Source organism: Uranotaenia lowii, chromosome 2 (assembly GCF_029784155.1).
Source record: "Uranotaenia lowii strain MFRU-FL chromosome 2, ASM2978415v1, whole genome shotgun sequence".
NCBI lineage: Eukaryota > Metazoa > Arthropoda > Insecta > Diptera > Culicidae > Uranotaenia > Uranotaenia lowii.
This window is the reverse complement of record NC_073692.1, coordinates 90695034-90715619: the sequence shown is the minus strand read 5'-3', so window position 1 is coordinate 90715619 and position 20586 is coordinate 90695034. Positions and strand designations below refer to the sequence as shown.

The following is a 20586-nucleotide window of genomic DNA, read 5'->3' as shown; positions in this document are numbered from 1 at the left end:
GGAGGAAACGAAAGCGTCAAAGAAGCACCTGTAGTATAATGCGTCGATGTAAAAGAAATTATTCAAATGATTCGAGACTCGCGAAATATGACTGATGAAGAACTAATTTTTAAATTTTGAATTGACGGTGGAGGTGGTTCTTTTAAAATTACTTTTTTGGTGATTTCACTGGGACAGCAGTCCAAAGCTGAACGTTTCATGGATGGCGGCGTTCGAAGGTGTTTTATATTTCAGAAAACGTTATGAACGTTAAGCTTATAGTATAATAACGTCAAATTATTTAATCAACTATTAGGCTTTTGATTCTTGCTCTTGCTCCAAAACTGAAAGAAAAATATAAGAATATTGCTCCAATTTGGAACGCGCTACAGTTGCAAGACATCGATGGAGCAACGAATCCAGAGCTAGCAGAATTGTGGACTGCAAAGGCAGGAGTGAGGCATCTCCAAAAAACGTTTGGTTTCACAGGGAAAGCTTGCCATAATCTAATAGATTCCTGAGATGTGCTTGAAGGTCATTTTGATGTGCAAGAACATTTATACGTAAGTAAAATAGATAAATTAAAAAAACACTTAAAACTGTAAAAATACCGATATCGCAGGCACTGAAGCTGTTCCAAGAGATTTACAAGGCATGCTTAAAGGAAAACTTAGATTCCGAGTACACATCACTCATTGATGAGTTTTCAACAATGTGGGAGAATCTTAAACTGCCAAACTCTTCCAAATTCCACATTCTACGATTCCATGTAAAAGATTTTTGCGAATACACCGGAAAATCGCTGGGAGAGTGTTCATCATGATTTTTCAGAAACGTGGAAACGATATCAAACCCCCGATACATCGAAGTTGTACTATGATCATCTCTTAAATGCTGTAGTGGACTATAACAGTGGTCATCTGTGTTGATTTTTAATTTTAAATAAAAAATATCGTTTATTTATATTGTTGAATCCAAAAATGTAATCAAAAATGACTATTTTAAAGCCAATATTACGCTATTTACCTTGTTAGACTAAGCACATTTTAAGCAAGAAAAAAAGGTTGAAGACCCAAAAACGATTCAAACTACGCCTGGAAAGATATTCGCTTTTTAGTGAAGCGGAGTTGAAAAAAAAAAATCAGTCTAATAAAGTTTTAGAAAATTGCCAATAACTTTTCAGAATCAACTCAAATCTTTTTCCGGTCTTCCACAAAGTTGTCGGGCATGAAATTTTCTGTAAAGTCATTGAGCTGGGTGATTGTCATAAAATATGTGTAGTCAGAAAAATCTAGGTCATAGAACATAAGGTCGAAAAACCCCATTGGAAATCTAATGCAAATTGACTTAAAATTTAAAATCGCTCTAATTTCAAAAAAGCCCGATGAAACATTTCCAAATTTTCAGGATAGATGCCTGAATACTATATCTTTCGAATGCCGAGTGCCGTTTTGGTGGTCATTTTTTATTTTTAATAACGTATTTTGGCACACCGTGCATAAATATAACAAATTTCTTGAAAAAGATACACTGTCTTTTTGGTGAAACCGCAAAATGCCTTTTAATAAGGATATATTTATAAGTACATCGATTCGGAGTAGCCGAATTCCTTTTGGAATACCAATTGATATTCCTATTATGTGGTCACAAAATATGATTAGTCGTCCAAAAATTACTATTTACTTTTAATTTTGTTTTCATGATCAAAAACTACCACAGCTTAAAATCATTAAAACATTAAACAAAAAGTAGGTTATTCTTATATTTTTCTCATTTCTTCCAGGAAGACAAAAAATCTTTTTTCTTCAAACATAAGGATAATATTTTAACGTCGTTGCATAATAATCACCCGTTGCTCCGCTGGAAAAAAAAATCAAATTCAAACAATATTATCCTTATCAAATTCTACATTTTGTTACCTTCCAACGTCACAAAAATATCCCATTCTAAAAGTTTGGGGCCATGAGCCGACAGCCTTCGTAGAAGGGCAATAGATTGGCTTCTTCATTGGAACAAATTTATTATCGAATGCACTGTTGTAGAAATACGGACATAATCCATGATCTGACTCCGGAGCAACCCTTGCCGCCGGCTGACTGATGCCGCAAATTCCCATCTGCCAGTTGATGTGACAGTTCCTGTTGACTGTGCTAAAAACAAGACTGGTGAAGATACATTGTACCGCCTTGGCCGAACTTTTCTTCTCCAAACTGCCATAGGTGAGATTCGAGTCGAATCCTGGCCCAGCCGGTTCACAGGCTGAAATTTTAAATTCATGTATCACTTTTTTCCCTTAGTTACACTTACGAAATTGTTGTCAAACCATCAACTCTGGCTAGCTTCTGATTTCCCAATTTTCGACCAGCATCCAGAACCATTTGTCCTCCGAAGCTAAATCCAAACAGGAACCCATTCTCTGAAGCAAACCCCAGTGATAGCAAACGGCGAAGGAATTGCACCAACATATTGGAAAGCCTCTCAAAGTTTGGCATCATCACAGAAAAGTATGAATCTGCATCAGAGGCACGGCCGTATTGCATAAAAAGCACACACCCTCCTCGGTGACTGGAAAAATTTGCTAACATTGGTAGAACCCAGGCTTTCTTGGCACTTTCCTTCCATCCGTGAACAACCACTGTAAAGTTGTTCTTTGGGTTGCAACCATTTTGATTGAAAACGCCATCATCAGTCGATACGGGAATCAAACCATTCTGTTGACTTGTAATTTTTTTTTTTTAATTTTAATTCCTCGACCAGTAGTAAAATTTACCTGTCGAAGATGAAAAACTGCACCGTATCCGTCAAATCAACTTGCCCGGTCACCTGAGGTGAACAGAAAAATAGTAAAATAGAGCACGTTAATAATGTCCGCATTATATACTTGATTGAACGTTTAAAGCGGAAGCTTTGTCACAAATGACCTAGAAGCTGCATGTGCTAATTCATTATTATCATCTCTCGGGGTGGGCTGTATACTTGTTAATTCATCAACACACAGAGAATCGATAAGTAGTAATTGGCTGATTGTGTTTTATTTGTTTTAATTCATATCAACAATCAGCATGAAAAGTACGTGTACCTGATAAGTTAAAACATGAAAATGTGCTCGTAAAAATTTTGTAATTTAAATTTTTGTACCTAAAAGATGCAATCTAATTCATGCGTTTAATATTTTTAAATTTAGTTTCCACAAATGAACGCCCAAATCATTCGTTAAAAAAGTGTACCTTGTTAAATATTCCGACAGATAGGTTGCCGTTGTTTGTAGGCCACAAAAATTTCAACAGCTTTTGATTTAAGAAATTTATTTTGATTCCATCGAATTAAAATTTTTGTGTTGTTAGCATTGAATTTATTGTTTATCTATACCAAAAGACATATCCCTGTTAAACAGCTTATTGCTTTTTTGTATAATAAGATGCAAAGTTACTGTCTTGAACAAAATTGTTAAGTGGAAAATTTTCTTTTGAAAATTTATAAATTGACATCATAACCCCAAGCAGGCTTGGTTCCACAGAAGAAACAAAAATGATGTTGATTTTTTAGTACAAAATATTCGATTTTCCCATAAAAATTTTAAAACTCAAATTTACTCATGTAAACGTTATTTGTAAAGTTCTGCAAAAAATTATGGATTTGTTTCGAACCGAACGAAGCACTATGACCCCTCATCGACTCACTTTTTATTTAGTGGGAGAATTCGGACCCTTAAACTCTACACCAATAGAAGAGGTTACAAAAATCCAATGCCTATTTAGCAAATCTCTGTGCCAAAAATGCGCTGAAAAATGTATTGTTCTCATGATGATATGATTGTAGTAATATCACTATGTATTAGACTTGAGCTCCCAAGCAAAATGATGCATGACCACTACATTCAAACTAAATATGAAAACATGTTATGGGATTTTCAAACTATTGGATAATTCATCCAAAAAAAATGTATAGTAAGAATCGAACTCACTGCTACATTCTCCTCTCGGCTTTCCATTCCGATATCTTACGAAGCGCACCATCTGAGTCGGTTAGCAAACGAAAGGTTATTGTCATAGCCTTTCTGTTACTGCCAAAAAAACGCACTGAATGGGCTGTTTACCGGTTGGCCGGTGTTTTTCAGTTGGAATGAGGAACTAGAAACTGTTTTTCATTGCCAACCGGTTTAAATACATACACACGCACTGGTCATTTTGGCTGTTGGTTTTTTTACACACAGCGCTCGGTACATCATTCGACAATATCCTTGCTGACAAATTGTTTCCAAACATCTTTGTCTTGTGAAAATATTAAGGATATGTTTTATTATGTTTCTTTCAGATATATGCAATGCCGTTGCGCTGGAAAGACAATGCCAGTAATGGGAAAGCATGTTAATGCCGGTCTGGCATAGAGTCTTATAACAATAATTCCACCTTCAAGAAAGTTCACTTTTGGCGTAGGGTCTGATTTTTTGGCGAAGAAATCGAAGCCGTATATAGATAGACCTGAACTATCCACAAAAGCAACTGAATAGTTCTATTTGTATAAAATTATTCATACAGCATCATTGATTTATGTAAATAAATCAAAAAGTTATAGTTGAAAATAATAATATCTGAAATTCAAATAGTGTTTTGAATTATTAAAATAATGAAAATAATTTATTTCTTAAACCATTTTCTTACTCATGACCATCAAACAAACTCGAAAAAAAAAACTGATACGATGATTTTTATTTTGATTTTTTTATAGTTAACGGCTGAGTCAGTCATATTTTTGAAAATCAAAACGAAAATGATTAAGAATGATGATTCATATTCTGAAATGGATATTTAAAGTCATTATTTTTGAAGTTCAGAAAACGAATGCGAATTGAAATTTCAAACCAGAGCTTAAAGCTTTGAGCTTACGAATCAGTGCAAAGAAATGGAATACATATAAAATAACACCAGATGTGGAAAGAAATTAAATCCGAATTTTCAAATAAATTTCATATCCCGTCAGCTCTGAATATTTTGCAGTCGTTGTTTGAAATATAGGGTCCTAGAAAAGATAAATAGTAAAAACTAAGATTTTCTTCTTAAAAATTTAAATTGAAGGCTTCTAAGAAGATGCTTGCAGAATACAAAAACTCAGGACTAAAAAACAAAGGCAAATTTAATCAAAACATTCCAAAAAATTTAATAAGTTTGATTATAAAATTCCGTTGATTTATATGAAAATTTAACTAGAATGTTAATTCAACTCATCGACATAAGCAAAAGAAATGTTATGTTGTTTAAGTAAGAACATCCAAAATTTATGAAGTAAAAAAATTCTTTTTATGACTACAAAATTACGTTTGAAAAAAAATCAAATACCAAATTTGTTTAAGTCCGAAATACGATTTGATTCTTAATTCAATTAAGGTAATAAATAGTTCAAAGTCTTGAATTTCACAGATTTGGGAAAAAATAAACTTGTATAACCATTTTTGTAGGTGTCAAAACCTCTTATGGTCTGGGAGAGTCAATAGAAATATTTATTTATTAAATTTATTGTAATGTCATAAAGTTTTGTCAGAATAGTGCAGAATTTTTTTGAATAATTTTTATCTATTTTCAAAAGTTTCAGGCATCAAAAGCTCTACAATTCTTGGCACCTCAGAAAAATTATGAAATTGTGGCGTCGTGTAATTTATCGGAACCGCTTTGAATGTGGAGTTGAAGATCAAGAAACACGCTAATCAATTGAAGCTGGTTTTTTGAAGAATATTTCGTTAGTGCATAAAATTTGTAATGTTATAAAAGATTTTTTGTTTCAAAAGTGATTAGTTATAAGGTAATGGATGAACTTATTTAGATACACTTGTTCAGAACTGTACCGCGCTATAATTTATTTTTTCCGATTCTGGTGGAAATTTTCCACTTTGCGTTGGGTAACTACTTAAAATGGACATTGACGGAGTCGGTTTGAGGTCATTTTTGAATTTCTCAAACCCTGACGCTTAATTGCTCCGTTTTGAATCAAATTCACAAGGTTTGTATGATTTTTCTTTCAACTTTGGAACCGATCTTTTTTTTGTACCAAAGAATATTTGCTGCCAAACAACTTTTTCGGAGCCCATAATTTTGTACCTTTTTTAGAAAACCGGATATTTATCTGAAAAGATACCATTCATCTTCAATCTTTAATCTTAATCTAATCTTAAAAGAAAACCTTTATGAAACCATCTAGAACAGGGGTGAGCAACCTTTTGAACCAACGGGCCAATTTAAATTTGAAATCTTGTCGGCGGGCCGCACTTAAAATAACTTTTTTTTAATATCTAGCAGAACTTCACGACAGTTTTTATAACTACAAATTTTTGGCGAAAACAAATCTGAAAAAGGAAAGATTAACCGAATTTACGAGTTTAAAAACAGAAAATTAACACGACTTTTCAAATACCCGATATCGAAAAGGTACATCACTAAATCTTTGTCATTTTCATTATCACTCAATTTTTCAATTGTCAATCACCGTCTTCTTTGCGTTGGACGTTGAATTGCTTATTGACTTTCTGTGTTTTGTTTTTCCATAATTAAAACTTGTTCTCAAAGCCTAGATTTTTTTCCAACGAACGATAAGAACCTCGTTTTTTAAATCGAAGTTCTGTATTGGATCATTGCATTGAGATGTTGAGCAAGGTTGTATAGAAATCACAGAAAAATTTTCAATTCACATATTTTTAAGTCACTATCTTCAAAATTCTAGAATTTTTATCCAGATTTTCATAATTTTTAATCTTATTTAGATATCATTGGGATAGGATTTCAAAAGCTATATTATGAGTGAAACAACTGAATTTTTCGACCTTTGTTATAAATTTTCTATCAAACTTCTGAAAAAAGCATCACAGATAATCGTCAAATAACTTTTGGGTCAATTCACAGAATTTCAGATATCTATTGTTTTTATCAAGAAATAATAATTTTTGTCGGTAACTTTAATGCCGGCTGATTCATGTTAATATAAAATCTAAAATCGTTCACCCAGGCTTTATTATTAAACTTTCGTTTTTTCGTCAATATTCAGAAATAAATAATACTTCCCAAGGTTTTGGTTTGAATTTTTTTGCCAGTATTTGAATGCTAACAAAACAAGCTTTTTTACCGAATTAGCTAGAAAATTATCTGCTGAGCATTTTTTTTATCATGTAGCTTTATTTTTGCTTGAGACGAAAATAATGACTTCATTAACGGACTTCGAAATTCCTTTGATCATGTGTAGCTTCCGATTTTTAGCTGCTCTTCCTCACTTTAATGGATTTGAAATTCAAATTTAGCTAAAAATAATAATAATACCAAAAATACACAACTTACAAGAAAATGTATTCATAACCATATTCTTACTCATAATTATCACACAAACTCAAAAAATAATAAATTTTACTAATAAAAAAAAATCAAAATTTCCAAAACAAATCACAATGAAAGTTTCAAATCAATGATATTTTCGGAAAGTCAATGATAAACTTTCAAAATGATGTTCTTTAGGCTGAACTAGAAATTTGCTACAAAATAATTTTTAAGCAGTTTTGTTTAAAAATTTGAAATAAATATTTCCATTACAAAGACAATTCCGCTGTAGTGTTTTGTATTTGAAAAAAAAAAAAATAATCGCGATTTGAAATGTGAATCAAGTTTATGGTTTTAGAATAAAAAAAACAATTTTAAATAACATAGACAAACTGATCGAAAATATTTCTTGAAATTTAAATAGCTTTTCTTTAAAATACGATAAATTTATTTCAAAGTTTAAAAAACTGTATTTTTAGTATTTGGTTTAATAATTTCAAAATTTAAAAAGAATATGAAGTGCAAAATGATGGAGTTTTTAACATTAAAGAAGGATTCTTTTTCAATAAACACGACTTACCATTATAAAAACTTATTTATAGAATTTAACTGATAACTCAAGGGAACAGAATTTAAGTGCTCATGTTTTAAAGATTGATTTGGTAGATTTTAGCGTTCTGAACTCAAATCTTTTGTCAAATTTGAACTAGCACATTTAGTTTTGAATATATGAACTTTTAAAATGTGTCAGTTTTGAGTGAAATCAATTATTGATAACTGTTTAACTATCAAATCAACATTTAAGAAGAAATCTGATTCTGATTTCGATTAATATATTTCATTCAAATAAGTAATAATATTTTGATGATGAAGATGATGCATGTTTCAAAAAAGTAATATTCAACAGTTTTTAAAACTTGGGAAAGATATCATTACAAGAAATTTTAACATTATTGTCAGAACTAAATTCCATTTCGTTTCAAACTTCTTTACAAATTCGATAAATGAGAAAAAGTTAACAAATAGAAACCTTCTATGACTTTTATCGCAGAACTCAGTGACTTGATGTCTTGATGAAAGTCGATGATTGATTCATATCTTTTATTTCAAAATATTATGTATTTGTTTTCAAATTTTGGTTTCTTAAATAATTTTGACCTGTTTTGAAAAGTTATTTCAATAACAAATGCTGATAGAAAAATTACAGATTTTGATTAAGGGCACCCACATAAGTCAAAATAACGTTTTAAATTTTTGGCCTGTATAGTTTATCAAAACCTGCTCAAATGTGATGCTGAGAAAAACAAAAACAATAATTGAGACTGAAATTGGTTTCTTGAACAAAATTTCATATCAGCACAACATTTTCAAAGACATAAATGATTCTTTTTCAATCAAATTTTTAGTAATAAGGTAAAGGGTATTAGATTTTAGATATTTTGCTAATTCTGTGAGAGTAAAACGCTTGTTACATGGTCTCCGACTTGTCGATGTATAAGATTAGTGTTCGATTGATTAATTTTGAAGTTAAAATGGTTCGTTTCAAACTCTGTTCTTGTTTAGTTACACTTCTACACTAAAGACGATGTAGGGTTCTTGTGATTCAAGTTAATAGTTTCAATACAAAAGGTTAATCGAAATTTACAATTAAAAATAAGTACCAATTCATGAACTTCATATAATGTCGTAAAATTAAATGTCTAGCCTTGAGATTCAATAGTAAATTCCGGAGGCGAGTCAAATTTCTGACTTGCGTGCTAACACTTTTTTTTACCACCTTTTAATGTGTATTTTTTTGATACTACGGTGAAAATTTTACTTGGAAAAAATCTCCATGGGGGGGGGGGGGGTTCAACCCCTAAAACCCTCCCCGTTCGCACGGCCTTGTTTGGTACTACCGAAAGTAAAAGCAAATCTTTTATCTCTTTAATCTCGGCGATCCGCTGCAGCAGAAGGAGGGTCCTGGCGAGCGTGACCTCGTCCATTCTGCGTTACGGAGTGGCAGCCTGGAAGGCAGCCTTGAGTAGGCAGTGTAATCTGCAACAGCTCTGCAGGGTGCAGCGGCTGATGAACCTGCGTGTAATCAGCGCATACCGAACGGTGTCCTCGGTAGCTGCTGATGTTGTGGCGGGGGTCATGCCCATCTCGGTCTTGCTAGAGGAAGATGCCTTCTGCTACGAGAACAGGCACGTGCCCGACGTGCGGAAACATGCCAGAGAGAACTCGCTGTCCAACTGGCAGCACCAGTGGGACAGCTCGGAACGTGGCCGGTGGACCCATCGCTTGATCCCTAATATCGGATCCTGGATGGATCGAAGACATGGTGAGGTGGACTTTTGCATGACACAGTTCCTGAATGGCCATGGATGTTTCATGCAGTACCACCATCGGTTTGGACACGTGGATTCGCCATCCTGTCTAACCTGCGGAGACATAATTGAGACGCCAGAACACGTAGTGTTCAGCTGTCCAAGGTTCGAGGAGGTACGTGCTAACATGCTTGCCGCCTGCGGACCAGACACGACAGCCGACAACATAGTGCAGAGGATGTGCGAAGACGCCAACACTTGGCGCGTGGTCAGCGATGGGTTCACCCGGATCATGACTGCCCTGCAGAGGAGTTGGAACCAGCACCAGTCCGCGATCGGTGTAGGGTGACTCCTTCGTCGGGGAGCACCTGAGTAGTGTGCGTCCGACCCTGGCAGTAAAGCATACAAAGATAAGACTATACCTTCTGCGTATGCCGAGCTGCTAGGTACGTCGCGCGTCTGTGTGTAGGATACCTCCAACGTTATCGTCGCGGAGTATCCGAGTCGAACGCGCCCTCTACGACGGAGGCTGTGGGGATAAGACTATACCTTCTTCGCAGTCGAATTCGTAGGGGGAAGAGTATTCACGTCGCGGAATACTCTCGGGTAGAGTGGTCTCACGTCGCCGCCGGATGAGCCACTCGAGTCGGGTAGGATGACATCACCGTCGGGATTCATCTGAGTCGTAAGCGTCTAAGACCCGTACGTGTGCTGTGACAGGCGCGAGTCCAGGATAAGCTGCTCTCGATTCGGCACACGGCGGGCAAAAACCCTAGGGTTGCCAGCCAAAAAGGGAGGAGGAAGACCGGACCACGGTCGGAGTAGAATGTCCTTTCGGCGGGGGGCATTCGAGTAGTGTGCGTCCGATCCTAGCAGTAAAGCATACAAAGATAAGACTATACCTTCTGCGTATGCCGAGCTGTTTAGGCACGTCGCGATCGTTGTGTAGGATACCTCCATCGCCGCGGAGTATCTGAGTAGAACGCGCTCCCTACGAGGGAAGCTGCGGGGATAAGACTATACCTTCTTCGCAGTCGAACTCGTAGGGGGAAGAGTATTTACGCCGCGAAATACTCTCGGGTAGGGTGATTCACGTCGTCGGCGGGTGAGTCACCTGAGCCGGTGTAGGATGAATTCTTCGCCGGGAATCATCCGAGTAGTTTTCGTAAAGCCCCGGACGTGTGCTGTGACAGGCGCGAGTCCAGGATAAGCTGCTCTCGATTCGGCACACGGACGGGCAAAGAGGAGAGGGCCTCGAGCCAAGCCAGGCGGAGCCAAGACCTCAAGTCGTTAGAGGCGAGGTCGTTGGTCTCTTGCAGTGGTCTCGAAGAGAGGCGGAGCGCACGTTTTTCGTGGGAACCAAGCTAGTCTCGATTTGCGAGTAAAGGCCGGATCTCAAGTCGTTAGAGGCGAGGTCCTTAGTCTTGAATCGTAATAAGAGGCAGGGTATATATGCTGGAGTTTGACTCGAACTGGAGTTTGCCGAAGAGCGCTTAAGCGCGGACTTGGTCTCCCATCTTGGGTACAGCCTTCGTTGCAGGTCCGGATGGGAATTATGGCCAGAGGCCCCAGGTGGACTTTATGGCGTAGGGGTACATAGTATCATGAGTCGTCCAATTGCACCCATGGACCCAGAGTAGCATACTGGGGGGACTCGGTCGCTCGCCGTGCCTTGGAATGCAATCCGTAAAAAGGATTTACCACCTGGGTGATCAACTAATAAAAAAAAAAAAATACGTACGGAAAAAATGCCCTTATGCTATGGTCTATCACTGTTGACTGAATTTGTGTTCGGAAGAGTGGAGTAAGACGAGGTGAAATCTACTGGGAGTTTAAGCTACTTAGGACGCAACTGGGCAATTTCGGAGAATCTGGATAAACTTTTAGAGCGGTTTTGGTCTTGCGAGGAATTAGGAGCCTCTCACAACTGATCCCAGAGGAAGCGCTTTGTGATGCTCATTTTGAGCGAACCATTCGTCGGGGTTCAGACGGACGTAACGCGGTAACACTTCCTTAACATGATCGTCGCCACGCTCATTGGGTTTCGATTGTTTTACTTGCCGGGCCCAAAGAAAATCTCGGAGCAAGAGAGGAACCAGGGAGAACTCCACTACTTTTAACGTATGGCTGAACTGAGCGGCTAACTTGAGTGAGAGAGCGTCACATGCTTTTTGATGTGATGGGGCCTCCCAGGAAACACACCCGTCACCCGAATATGGATGCCATGGCGACGAACGTGTTAACACGTTCATGTTCACATCAAAAAGCGTGTGACGCTCTCTTACTCATGTTAGCCGCTCAGTTTAGCCACACGACGCAAAGCCGGGAGCTCTTCTTCTTTATTTTCTCGCTCCGAGAATTTCTTTGGGCCCGGCAAGTAAAACTACCAAAATGAGCGTGGCGATGAACGTGTTAACACGATCGTCGCCATGCTCATTTTCGTAGTCTTACTAGCCGGGCCCAAAGAAATTCTCGGTGCAAAGAAGAAATAAAGAGGGAGAACTTCATAAATTGCAACGTGTGGCTAAACTAAGCGGATAACTTGAGAAAGATTGCGTCACCCGTGTTTTGGTGTGACGGGGCCGCCCAGGAAATACACTCGTCACACGAATATGGTTCCTATGGCGACGAACGTGTTGAAACGAACACACTTTCTCTCAGCTTGCGCATTCAAAAGAGATCACAATGCAAAGGAACCTGATTTCGGACAGGTGCAATTGATGAGATTGAGTAGGAAGAAGCAGATGTCTCGCTTATAAAATCCAGTTCGTCGTAGCATTTTTCAGAAGCCTCCAGCAGTTTCAGGAAGGACGAGGATGATGGCGGATAAACCACTCTAATCGCAGAACGCATCCATTTGCGGCAAACGAAAAAACTGGCGAAACGCGATGTTGGACTTCATATCACAAGCGTTAAATGGATCACCAAGGCGCGGAGATTTCATCACCAGAAAATAACATCCACCGATCTTGAGCTCCGAAGACCAGTCAGTGAAGTAGTCAGTTCCCGAACAAACTCAACGCTAGGTATTACAAGATCAATACATCTGTCCGTACTTTGAGACCAGAAAAGCAAGAGCAACTACGCTGCAGAATCCAGGAGTGGTTCATAGGCCAACGGAGGTCCTTCCAACGCCATATGGGTACGTCAATGTAGAAAACCTTTCATTAGATTTTTTTTTCTTTGTTATGAAGCAAAGAAAAAAGTGACCTATGATACACCACACTCTCAATAATTTTCAATTCGGATTCATAAATGTTTTTCTTAATTTTAAGAACCTAAGGAACCAAAGTCAACCAAGTCAGTTTTTTTTCACGCAAATGATAAACAACCTATATCTACCCGTCATTCATTTTAAGATATTCGTTGTATTGGTTTCATTTAGCAAAATCCTAGGATGAGTTGGATTTATACGGTCATTCTGGAATAATCGTTAAGACTTTCCCTTTAGAAAAATGTTGGTCAATTTTGTTGGTCTCTAGTTGTGTTCATGTGAAAAAAACACAAGGGTTCATTTGTTCTTTTAACAAGTTATTTGTGCATTTTGCTTTATTAAAGGTTTTGTTTGTTACAGTAAATTATTGAAATTGCTAAAAATACACAAATACCAATCAATAAACTTCACTGATTTGAAGCGGTACCAGACAATGCGAAGTGTCGTCGCCAGCAATTAAGCAAACAACTGCAAATTAATTCCACCACAATCAACTTTTATCAATTCAACTCAGGACCTGCCCCTAAAGCTCACCGAAATCTCATCATCAGGCCACGAAATGAAATATGTAAATGTCATCGGAACTTTTTACTACGACAAAGTGAGAAGGAAAAACGTCCTAACTCCGGTACTTTTTTTTTGTGAGAACCAAACGAACGGATTGAGAGAGCACTTCCACAGAACCAACCGAAAGTCAGGAAACCACAAACACCTTACCCGGCTTCATTCCGGAAGATTTGAACGAAAAACTGTCAAGGGTTTCCTCCTTCTTCTCTTCTTTTATTTTAGATAGGTAGGAGCTGGGAGGGGCAAAAAATAATAAAAAGCAGCAGCTTGAAGAGTTTTGCGGAAAACAAACCTTTAACTCAACTCACCTGTGCAACATCTGCGAGGAAAGAAATGACACCCTTCTAAGACTTCTTCTTGGTCTCAGCATCATCGTCCTGCGGTTCCTCAGATTCGGTTCTCTAGATTCGGGTCCAGGAAATTAAAGCTACCGCCAAGAAGAAACTTTTGAAATTAATCAAAAAGATTGTCTCCGCAACAAATTTTGTTCCGGAGATCATCAAAATTTGTTCTACATCACAAGATTATTTTCTCTGATAAAATACAATACATTTTTCTCTTGTAACTCTACACAAAAACACAAATACATACAAACCAAGAAGGTATAAATATAACACACAAATTTTGTACAAGAACTCTTGAATTATAATTGTCACTCTAAAACCACGCGTTTTTTTTACTACGTCGTACCGGAATTTCACTAAGCTAAGTCCCAAATTAAGTTTAAGTTTTCTGAGACTTACAATTACGGAAACCATAAATTTCCCAGTAAATTCGTCGTTTACAGTGCGTGGATATTGTCGCTAACATTCTGGTGCCGAAACCCGGGAAGATATTCCCAAAAATTGTGCTGGAAGAGCAACCACGTGTAGTGAAGTTACGGTTCCTCATAATCCTAGCCCGAACTTACTTATTGTCGTCGGTGCTAGTTCTTTATTCGATACCGTTGCAAAATTCGCGATTGGATTGCAAGAATCCAGCTTAGTGTTGCTGCCACTGTAAAATAGTGAAATTTCGAAAAAAAGTGGTTAATAGAGTGATATTGGCTCACACAATGGCTCCTTCGAAGAAAGTCGTGAAAAAGAATACGCTGCCATTAGAAACGCTGATTCGCAGAAGAAATAATATTCTGGGATCTGCTAAATTGATCCAGGAGTTTGATTCCAATTACGTTGTGGAACAAGCGAATCAAGTTCCAGTGCGAATCGAGCGTTTAGATGAGCTATGGGATCGCTTCGAAAGCGTCCAGGAAGAAATCGAGCTAATGGAAGGTGAAGAAGAAGTGTTCGCAGAATCTCGACAAACATTTCAGACTCTGTACTATGAGCTGAAAGCATCTCTTAATAGTAAAATTCCGAGATCTGCATCACCTGTCCTTAGCCGAAGAATTCCCGAAAGTGTTGTGCCCCCTGTGAACCCCACTCTGTCCGTGAAACTTCCTGAACTAAAACTCCCTGAATTCCACGGGAATCCCGAAGAATGGATCGAGTTCAGAGATCTTTTCAAATCAGTGATCCATATGAACAATCTGATATCTCCTGTGCAAAAATTGCACTATTTGCGTGGTTCCTTGAAGGGTGAAGCCTCTCGTATCATATCCTCAATCGCGATCTCTGCCGACAATTACGCGATTGCGTGGAAAGCTATTTGTGATCGATACGAGAACAAAAACTTTCTCATCAAGCGTCATATGTCAGCCATTTTGAAAATCCCCGCAATTAGGCGGGAATCTGCCGTTGGGTTGGCTGAGCTAGCTGATGAGTTCAACCGACACGTGGGAATTCTCGATAAGTTGGAGCAGTCTAGTGAACACTGGAACTCATTCCTCGTTGAGCATTTGAGTACCTTACTCGATGAAAAGTCCCTTATGGAGTGGGAAACACAGTGCCAAGAACAGGAATCTCCCACTTACTCCCAGTTGTATGAGTTCATCCATAAGAGGTCTCGAATGCTCCAAAAGTGTAAAGTGGTAACCAATACAAACACAAGTGTGCAAATGAAGAACACTAGAGGAAAATCCTCTGCATCTCATGTCGTGTCGGAAGATGTCGTGAAGTGCCTTAGTTGTAAGCAGGCACATCAACTCTCGCAGTGCCCCACTTTTCTCAAGCTTACTCCGAACTCTCGCCTAGACTTTATCAAAACCCATCGTCTTTGTATTAATTGCTTGAGAAGTGGGCACTTAGCGAAAGACTGTCGCAGTAGTGTGTGTAGAAGTTGTGCCAAGAAACATCATACATTGCTTCATCTCCCCCCTCGAAACTTTAATGGCACAACTTCTGAAGAAGTAAGTGAAAGTGAGACTCCACAAACCTGCATAGCTGTATCGACTGCTGCGACTACCAACACATCATCAGCACAATCGTTCTCGGTATCGCGAGCACCGCCGGTGGTGCGATCGTGTCCGTCAAATTCGTCGTCGCCGGTTACCCACACCCGATCGAGTGGTGAATCGTCGTTTGGGTTGCTCTCACGGTCGGGAGAGCAGGTTGTCGAATGCCCTCCTCTCGCGTCGCAGAAATATTCGTCGTCATTCGAAAATGAATCACATTCCCCCCAAGAACAGCCCACATCACTCACACAAGTCGCTTCTCCGGAAAATGCCACTATATTCCTATCTACCGCTCTGGTGCGAATATTGGATCGCCACGGTAATTATCACCTCGCACGCGCTTTACTCGATAGTGGATCGCAATCAAATTTTATATCCGAACCGTTATGCCAACGTTTGGATTTGAAGCGCAACAAAATCAACTTACCCATCTGCGGTATTGGACAAGCAACAGTTAATGTCCATTATAAAGTGCATGCAAAAATCACTTCTCGTTTCAATCAAACCGAATTTACACTCGACTGTCTCGTTTTGCCAAAACTAACGGTTTGTTTGCCCAGTCGAAACGTTAATATTTCTGACTGGAAAATTCCTCGCAACATTTCTCTTGCTGATCCGAAATTCAACATTACCCACGGAATCGATCTATTAATTGGCGCTGAACTATTCTTCTCGCTTCTCGAATCGCACCAAATCCTCCTAGGCAACGGACTGCCATTGTTACAGCGCACAGTTCTGGGGTATGTAGTGTCCGGAAAATCAATTTCCCAATCTGTGAACACATCGATATGCAACACCGCCATAATGCAGCCACCGGACTTAAACGAACAACTCGAACGCTTTTGGCTAGTGGACAATTTCGACGTCGGAAAAGCGTTAACCGCGGATGAAAAAGAGGTAGAAACGCACTTTGAAAAAACGATTTCGCGGAGAGACGACGGCCGATATGTGGTTCGGCTACCTCTTCGCGAAGAACTAGTTCCATTGTTGGGTGACTCATACAGCACAGCCGTTCGGCGGTTTTTGCTATTGGAGAAGAGGCTGTCAGCTGATCAGCAATTGCGAGAAGATTACGAGAAGTTTATGCAGGAGTATGTGATGTTGGGCCATATGGAAGTGTGCCGTCGCGTCGCGGGCCCGCAGTTCTTTCTTCCGCACCATGCAGTGCGACGCCCTGATAACACCACCACCAAAACACGAGTCGTGTTCGATGCCAGCTGCAAGGCATCGGGTCAGCTGTCCCTGAACGACGTTCTTCACACAGGCCCGACGGTACAACCGGCTCTTCTATCTACAGTTGTCAACTTTCGAAAGCCGGAGTATGTCTTTACAGCAGACATAGAAAAAATGTTTCGCCAAGTATGGGTGCATCCAGACGATCGAAAATATCAACAGATCATTTGGCGAAAAGATCCCTCCTTACCCCTCCAAGTCTACCAACTCAAGACTGTAACATACGGTCTAGCCAGTTCACCGTATCATGCTGCGCGCGTTCTCAACCAGCTTGCCACCGATTATCGTCATGATCACCCCCTCGCCGCCTCAATTGTAAAGCATCGAACGTACGTGGATGATACTTTAGCTGGATATGATGATTTAGCCGAAGCAACCGAAGCCTGTCGTCAACTTGTGGAGATGCTGAAAATAGCTAGTTTTACTTTGCGCAAGTGGTGTAGCAATCATCCAAAGGTTCTCGAATATGTCCCCGAAGAGCTTTGGAATCATTCGTCGCAGACCGAGATCGGTCGGTCTACAACAACAACAAAAACTCTTGGCCTTTTGTGGAACCCCCAAACAGATACATTCAGCTTTAAAATTCCGTCGTTGTGTACTGCCAAACCAGTAACGAAACGTGTGGTAGTATCCGAAATGTCGCAATTGTATGACCCCATGGGTCTCGTCGGGCCTGTAGTAGTCAACTGTAAAGTGTTCGTGCAACGACTATGGGCTGCAAGTGTCGAGTGGGATGCTCCACTTTCCGAAGACGATCGCTTCTGGTGGAATGAATTTCGTGATGGTATACAAGATCTCCAACGTCTCTCCATCCCCCGTCGTGTTTTGGCTAACGTCGATAATGAGTTCACATTGCATTGTTTCTGCGATGCGTCGGAACGTGCCTATGGATGCTGTGTGTATGTGGTAAGCAAGGGATCAGATGATCGCACTCATAGCCAGCTGTTGATCGCTCAGTCTCGCGTCGCACCTCTTCGCAATCTGACCATTCCGAGACTTGAGTTGTGTGCGGCAGTTCTAGCCAGCCAGATGATGGAGAAACTACGGACAACAACAAAATTCGATGGACCAACGGTGTTTTGGTCCGACTCAACTGTCGTGCTACACTGGATTCGATCTCCACCCCCAGATTGGAAACCCTTCGTCTCGAATAGAATTGCCGAAATACAGAGGTCAACAAAAAACTCCCAGTGGAGACATATTCGCACCGATGTCAACCCAGCTGATATCCTTTCTCGAGGGGCATGGCCCTCCCAGATTCTCGACAATGATCTTTGGTGGCATGGACCAGACTTTCTCGTGGCCGCTCCGGAGTTCTGGCCACCCGTTCTTCCAATCGGCAATCTCCAGTCAGTGGACCGAGACGAAATAAATATCGAAAAGCGTCAACGTTATACTGTCGCAATGTTGGCTACTGCAACAGATGACTCGCTACTCTCACGATTTGCCGAACTCAGCCGACTGCTGAAGGTCGTAGCCTGGTGCCTTCGTTTCTACCACAATTTTCGCCTGCCAGTTGGTTTTCGTCGTGTTGGAGTTTTGACTCCATCGGAAATTGAAGACGCATTGAAAGCTTTGATCCGTCTCGAACAAACTAGTGGTTTCCGAGCAGAGCTCCATCAAGTACAAGTGAGTAAGCAAACAAACACTCCTTTAGAATTTCATGCCAAATCGCCTCTCAAGGGCATGAATATTCTTTACGACAGCGAAGGATTTTTGCGTTTAGACGGTCGATTACGCAATTTGAACAAATCGTTCGATTCCAAACACCCATACATTCTCCCAGCCAACGGAAAACTAAGTTTGCTGCTGGCACGATCATTGCATCTGCAAACTGCTCACTCAGGACCATCTCTCCTACTCGCAACGATGAGGCAGCGCTTTTGGCCCTTGCAAGGCCGAATCCTAGTCCGCAAGATAGTCAGAAATTGCGTGACTTGTTTTCGCTGTCGACCAACACTAGCACACCAACAAATGGGTCCTCTTCCGGCAGTGCGACTTACTCCAGCTCGAGTATTTTCCAGATGTGGTCTGGACTACTGCGGGCCATTTAACGTTCGTCCGTTGTACGGGAGGGGGGCAAGCCTAAAAATGTACGTCGCGGTATTCGTTTGCCTTTCGGTTAAGGCAGTTCATTTCGAAATCGTTCCGAATCTAACGTCGTCTGCGTGTATAAATGCGATCAAACGGTTCGTGGGTCGCCGCGGTCGGTTACTCGAATTGCATTGCGACAATGCAACCACCTTCGTCGGCGCTAACACCGAAATGAAGGCAATTCGTCAGCAGTACTTGCAGCAGTTCCGCACGAATCAATGGGACACCTATAGTCTTGATTCGGGCATCTCGTTCCACTTCATTCCGGCTAGATCCCCACATTTTGGTGGACTGTGGGAGGCGGGGGTGAAGTCATTCAAATACCATTTCCGTCGCATATTCGGAGGACGATCGTACACCTACGATGAGTTCTCGACAGCTGTAGGCCAAATAGAAGGTACCCTCAACTCTCGGCCTCTCATCCCCCTCACAGACCACCCCGACGACCTTGAAGTGATGACTCCAGGACATTTCATCATTGGGGAACCGTTGTTCTCAATCCCCGAGCCCGAAATAGCAGAACCGGTGAAAAAGCTGACTAGACTACAAGAAACACGTCGATTCCAACAACAACTCTGGAAGCGCTGGTCCAGAGATTACGTTAGCCAACTTCAACAGCGATCCAAATGGCGACAGGCGGTCAAAAATATCGACGTGGGAAATCTCGTCCTTCTGCGACACGACAATCTACCCACGTACCAATGGAACCTCGGTCGAGTAGACGAAACGATCAAAGGCGAAGATGGGCTGGTGCGCGTAGTGCTGGTCCGAACTGCGCGTGGTGTGTTCCGCCGAGCTGTTACCGAAATCTGCGTGCTGCCGGTCGATACTGCTGACGGTGACGACATCGATGCTGACGAAGCTGGAGACCAAGGAGGTGCTGCTGTTCAAGAAGGTTGAAACGGACGGTTTCAACGGGGCCCGGTATGTCTCCGCAACAAATTTTGTTCCGGAGATCATCAAAATTTGTTCTACATCACAAGATTATTTTCTCTGATAAAATACAATACATTTTTCTCTTGTAACTCTACACAAAAACACAAATACATACAAACCAAGAAGGTATAAATATAACACACAAATTTTGTACAAGAACTCTTGAATTATAATTGTCACTCTAAAACCACGCGTTTTTTTTTACTACGTCGTACCGGAATTTCACTAAGCTAAGTCCCAAATTAAGTTTAAGTTTTCTGAGACTTACAATTACGGAAACCATAAATTTCCCAGTAAATTCGTCGTTTACAGTGCGTGGATATTGTCGCTAACAAAGATATTTCCCGACAATTGTGTTCGTGTCTATTTGAGTTTCGCATTTGATGCGCTCGAATAGTTGCGATTTCTGGGAAGCTGTAAGGCAGAGCATGATGTGGAAGCATCTCGAAGGTAATTTCTGCTAGCAGGGAACGAGCACCTGGTTGTCGCATTTTTCGTTAAGATCCTGTATAATCGACTGAACATCGCTGTGCAATTCGAAGTGACAACTGAGCAGCACAGCAAAACAGCAGCACGACACGGAAATGTTTCGAGGGAAGTTTGAGCAGGGTTTCACACGCTTCCGGA

General features: G+C 40.2%; 2 protein-coding genes across 2 annotated transcripts; one reads left to right on the top strand and one right to left on the bottom strand.

Annotated features, from left to right (window-relative positions):
* Positions 1–1629: 1629 nt before the first annotated feature.
* On the bottom strand, positions 1630–2865 carry LOC129741478 (uncharacterized). The gene is made up of 4 exons (XM_055733218.1): positions 2750–2865; positions 2303–2697; positions 1899–2238; positions 1630–1839 (listed from the first exon to the last, which is right to left on the bottom strand). Exons 1-4 carry the CDS (start codon positions 2851–2853, stop codon positions 1785–1787), a joined length of 894 nt encoding a protein of 297 aa, XP_055589193.1. The 5' UTR covers positions 2854–2865; the 3' UTR covers positions 1630–1784.
* Positions 2866–14418: 11553 nt separating this feature from the next.
* On the top strand, positions 14419–19923 carry LOC129741664 (uncharacterized). Its single transcript, XM_055733412.1, has one exon. It carries the CDS (start codon positions 14419–14421, stop codon positions 19921–19923), a length of 5505 nt encoding a protein of 1834 aa, XP_055589387.1.
* The last annotated feature ends 663 nt before the right edge of the window (positions 19924–20586 follow it).

Excerpts from the sequence above, each read along its gene's own strand:
- LOC129741478 (XM_055733218.1), bottom strand. The coding sequence starts at position 2,853 with ATGCGGACATTATTAACGTGCTCTATTTTACTATTTTTCTGTTCACCT. Across the intron at positions 2,698-2,749 it reads CAGTTTTTCATCTTCGACAG|TCAACAGAATGGTTTGATTC; the intron begins GTAAATTTTACT and ends AAAAATTACAAG. Across the intron at positions 1,840-1,898 it reads TATTTTTGTGACGTTGGAAG|CGGAGCAACGGGTGATTATT; the intron begins GTAACAAAATGT and ends TTTTTTTTCCAG.
- LOC129741664 (XM_055733412.1), top strand. The coding sequence starts at position 14,419 with ATGGCTCCTTCGAAGAAAGTCGTGAAAAAGAATACGCTGCCATTAGAA.